Below are 4,436 nucleotides of genomic sequence, written 5' to 3'. Positions count from 1 at the left end.
AGTTTTAGGCTTGTCATTTTTGACTGACGGTCGTGCTAGGCTGTGAGATGTGCAAGTTTCTCCAATATTAGCCCAGCATACATAAATACGAAGGGGAGGTAAATGGGGATTTTAACCTTTAAGAAAAATACCGATATAAAAGGTATCGAGTTATGTTTTCAAAATTTAAAGATTAAATTTTAGTTGTGTTTGTGCGTAGATGAACCTTGGTTATATTAAGTCAGTACGTACTTAAAAAAAGACCTTTTCTGATAAGGTTCCCGTTGTTACAAACGACGTATGTGGTGGTAATTACTGAATATTCTTAGTTAAAACTACTCGTCTTTCTAATCGCTGTTAAAACCCGTCTTTTCAGGGAAGACAGACATGTAGCTGTGAAAATAGTAAAAAATGTTGATAGGTACTCCGAAGCAGCTCGTGCAGAAATACAAGTACTGGAACATTTAAATGCATCGGATCCCAGCAGTACATAGTAAGTTTCCAAAGCCGGCTGTACTGTGTTTTGGCTTTAAGATTTCTGTGATGTCGCTTTCTGTAACATGACATATGTGTCTGAGCGTTATACAACTTCCTGTTACAATCTCGTGTATGTTCGTGCTTTTGCAGTCGCTGTGTCCAGATGTTCGAATGGTTTGAGTACCACGGACACGTCTGCATTGTTTTTGAGCTACTGGGGCTCAGCACCTATGACTTCATTAAAGAGAACGGCTTTCTGCCGTTTAGGATGGACCACATTAGACAGATGGCATATCAGATCTGCAAATCTGTGAACTGTATGTATGTTTCTTTTTTGCTTCATTTGTTAAATTTTCGTCATGGAATTTGCTAACCATAGTTGTTATCTTGCAGTTTTGCATTTGAACAAGTTGACACATACAGATCTGAAACCGGAAAATATTTTATTTGTGACGTCTGACTATGTAGAAGAATATAACCCCAAACTGGTAAACTGCTGTCCTCTCCCCCCCCCTCCCCCTCAGCCATCCTCTGGGCTTATTTGGTCACGTCCATCCCATTGCGTTTCATTTCAGAAATGTGACGAACGCACACTGAAAAATCCAGACATCAAAGTCGTGGACTTTGGAAGCGCAACATACGATGACGAGTACCATAGCACTTTGGTGTCTACCAGACATTACAGAGCTCCTGAAGTTATCCTAGGTCAGTGGAAGTCTGTTAGGCTGCTCTGTTGCGTAAGATTTTTTTTTGTATGCTATTGAACGGTGCCACAGGAGTGTTGCGTATCTTGCTTGAGCTGTTGAACTGTGTGCAGCCTGGTATAAACGTGAACCTTCTGCGTCTTTTTGCAGCACTGGGATGGTCACAACCGTGTGATGTTTGGAGCATAGGATGTATTCTCATAGAATACTACCTTGGATTCACAGTATTTCCGGTAGGTAATTGAACCTCAAAATCGTGCGGCACGTGTAACGCTCCCCAGCATGGTGAAAATGCGCTACAGCGAGGTGGGGACTAAGGGGAACGGTCTGTGCCAGAAATCAAGCTGCGTTTCTCTGTAATGCCAAGTTGAAGAGACCAGAAGATGTAGGCACAAAGGAACTTTCTCAGCAGCAGATTTCTACAGGTTGCTTTCAATAAACGTTTGGGCAGCAGCTTGTTAGGAAGGATGACCCTGTTAACATTTGTAATTTACAAGCCATGTTAACAACAGATGTAGCTTCATCTATCACCATCGGCAAATACCTGAACTCTGTCATCTTGACAGTATTGCTGAAACCTGAAATTTATGAACAAAGAAAAAAACAAACAAGGCAGGGGTCAAGGTGAAAAAACTCCAGTAGATTGTAACTTATTTCAGGAAACCGATGACTGCAGCCTCTGTACAGCCTTAATCTGAAACTGATTATTGGTTGCAGGGTACAGTCAGAAACGAAGGAAGGTCAGTGTGTGGTTCTTGATAACTTCCTCTAACTATGGACAAAAATGTCTATCTTGATTTCCCTCCAGACCCATGACAGCAAAGAACACCTGGCAATGATGGAGCGAATACTGGGGCCTTTGCCAAATCACATGATAAAGAAGACCAGGTAACTGCATTTTTCTGTACCTGGACTGCTGTGGTTTAATTTAAATATTGTCAGATTTGGTTTAATAGCAAATGTTTTTAAAAAGTTTATTAAACTTAGATTCATCCTTTTGCTCTATTTAACAAGCTGGCCACTCTTGTGGAATACTTCCCAGCTCAGTTCCCAAGTTGTGAACAAACATGCTAATAAACTTCTAGTGAAGGGACAAAACAGAATCTTTGAATAACAAAACTGTGGTCTCTTTGTTTAAGGAAACGCAAATATTTCCGTCATGACCGGCTGGACTGGGATGAACACAGTTCTGCCGGTAGATATGTCTCAAGGCGCTGTAAGCCACTGAAGGTAAGACAAGAGAGGGGAAATGCTTTTGGGGAGAGGAGTTTCAAGTGCAATGGCAAGATTACCAAAACATGTCTTCTTGTCTACTTCATGAAGGAATTCATGACCTGCCACGATTCTGACCACGAGAACCTCTTTGACCTCATTCAAAAGATGTTGGAGTATGACCCAGCCAAGCGCATTACTCTTGAAGCGGCACTGAAACATCCTTTCTTCTTCCCATTGAAACGGGAAAAAAGGGCGCTGTCTCCTATAGCTGAGCAGGCTGACGTGGATGTCAGTCCACCAAAGAAACATAAACAATGTTAAATATTTATTGTGTACAGTTACTTTGTAAATGTCCTATTTTGTATTATGACTTTTGGATACTGAAGTTTTAATCCAGCTGCTGGCATAAAACTTATTTAAGGAAAAGATACTAACGAACCTGGTTGCGTTTCCTCAGTAAGTAAAAGTCTCAGGACAGTTGCACCTTCAGCACGTGGAAAAGAGCACCCTCTACTCCATAAAACAGGCCTCCCAACAGCACGGAAGTAGTATTTTAGTTATGTTTTATTCAACTGTCATTAGAATAGCAAAATACCTAGAACTGATTTTTATCCTTTAGCATGACTGATGCTTCCTTTCTGGGTAAGAGAACAGAGACAGCCCTTGACATGAAGTGTAAGGATGGCCTTTATTTGTTTAAAAAAAAAGTTACAAAGTAAGGAAGATCACTGTAGTAGCGAACAGATTGCACTGGGATCACATTTTTCTTTTTTAAATTTTAGTAGGTGTACTCTGGTTACCAGTATTTCAGTTAATGCTCATTATTAGCTTACAACAGCACAGACTTCAGTCTTTTACCAAATCTTTCTTGGATTATGAGCTGTCCTGAGAATTTCCATTAAGAATTCAAAGTTTGGGAAGCAGATAAGCTGTTTGGTTTAACATGTCAACTGCCAGCATAAAATAATCTCTCAACTTCACGGGGAGGGGGCAGAGTTTTGTCCGCCTTGCCTTCCAGCAGTCGTGCGTTTACAGAGCAGCACAAGCCAGCTGCCCCCCTGACCCAGCCCTGCTAGCAACATAGGCCAGGGCTCTAGAAAGCTGTTGGGCAGCTGTACGTGGAACACTCTTCCATGAGAGAAGTGGCAAGACTTCCCCCAGAATCTTGCCTAGCTGCGAGGCAGCCTCGCAGCCCCTCCAGCTGTGCCATCCCTCGGGAACACAGGCCCGCAGCAGTGGCAGCCAGCAGGCTCAGAGATGCCGCTCTTCATACCCACCATGGTTACTGTTCACCAGAACAGCTGCTCTCCAGCAGGACACTGAGCTCCCAGAAGTGGGGCAGCCACCTCACCCAGCCGTTGGAATAGAGGATTGCTTTATGCTGGAAGTATAGTAAGAGATGACAAAGTCCCTGGGGAGATGGACAGCCACCTATGAATGGGGTTATTTGGAGCAAGTGGTAGAGATTGAGGTGTCACACCGAGTTACCACACGAGCCATGGCCTCTTCACTTTGGAGGCTTTTTACAGTTTAATTTGCAAACAGAACTGCCATAAATCTCATTCACCATATCATGTCTGCTCAAATATAGATAGAAAACCCAAGGGGTAGGTAAAATGGATTTTGTTGTGGAAGGCCTTAAATTACATTATTACAGTAGAAAATACAGGAGGTAGAATATAACTGAAAGGACAAATGCAGGTTAGAGTCAAATCTATAATAGCTCCTGTAAGCTACTTAAAACATGGTTTTAAAAACTAAACCCAGTATCTCAATAACTATAGAAAACAGTTAAAATAAATTGCCATGAGAGCCCTTATATCATGCTTGATACAGGGAGGTAGGATGTAAGAATCAGAAGGACACATGAGACATGACACTTATCTACAGCTCCTGTTTGCTTTACTGAGGACAGAGATTCACAGGTCAGTCACCCTCTTCAGCTTCAGACTCCGACTCTGGAACAGAGAGACCTCATCAACAGGCTGCCAGCAGGTCAGCCCGCCCCCCCCAGCCCCCAAGTTCAGCCGCTGCCCTGCATCCCACGCAATGCTGCTACTG

General features: G+C 42.7%; 2 protein-coding genes across 2 annotated transcripts in view; one reads left to right on the top strand and one right to left on the bottom strand.

Annotated features, from left to right (window-relative positions):
- CLK1 (CDC-like kinase 1) overlaps positions 1 to 4,289 on the top strand; it is a 7,630-nt gene extending 3,341 nt beyond the window's left edge. Inside the window, exons 6-13 of the mRNA XM_009331662.1 lie at positions 356 to 472; positions 607 to 773; positions 850 to 944; positions 1,032 to 1,161; positions 1,311 to 1,393; positions 1,969 to 2,048; positions 2,300 to 2,390; positions 2,484 to 4,289. Of these exons, the coding sequence (XP_009329937.1) occupies positions 356 to 472; positions 607 to 773; positions 850 to 944; positions 1,032 to 1,161; positions 1,311 to 1,393; positions 1,969 to 2,048; positions 2,300 to 2,390; positions 2,484 to 2,696 (976 nt within the window). The 3' untranslated portion in view covers positions 2,697 to 4,289. The remainder of the gene's footprint in view (positions 1 to 355; positions 473 to 606; positions 774 to 849; positions 945 to 1,031; positions 1,162 to 1,310; positions 1,394 to 1,968; positions 2,049 to 2,299; positions 2,391 to 2,483) is intronic.
- Positions 4,290 to 4,301: 12 nt separating this feature from the next.
- BZW1 (basic leucine zipper and W2 domains 1) overlaps positions 4,302 to 4,436 on the bottom strand; it is an 8,839-nt gene continuing 8,704 nt past the window's right edge. The window contains exon 11 of the mRNA XM_009332905.1: positions 4,302 to 4,333. Coding sequence (XP_009331180.1) covers positions 4,302 to 4,333 — 32 coding nt within the window. The remainder of the gene's footprint in view (positions 4,334 to 4,436) is intronic.

The sequence above is a fragment of the Pygoscelis adeliae genome, unplaced genomic scaffold, assembly GCF_000699105.1.
Source record: "Pygoscelis adeliae isolate BGI_AS28 unplaced genomic scaffold, ASM69910v1 Scaffold160, whole genome shotgun sequence".
In the NCBI taxonomy this organism is placed as follows: Eukaryota; Metazoa; Chordata; class Aves; order Sphenisciformes; family Spheniscidae; genus Pygoscelis; species Pygoscelis adeliae.
The sequence above is the reverse complement of the archived record's forward strand: the minus strand, read 5'-3'. Positions and strand labels throughout refer to the sequence as shown.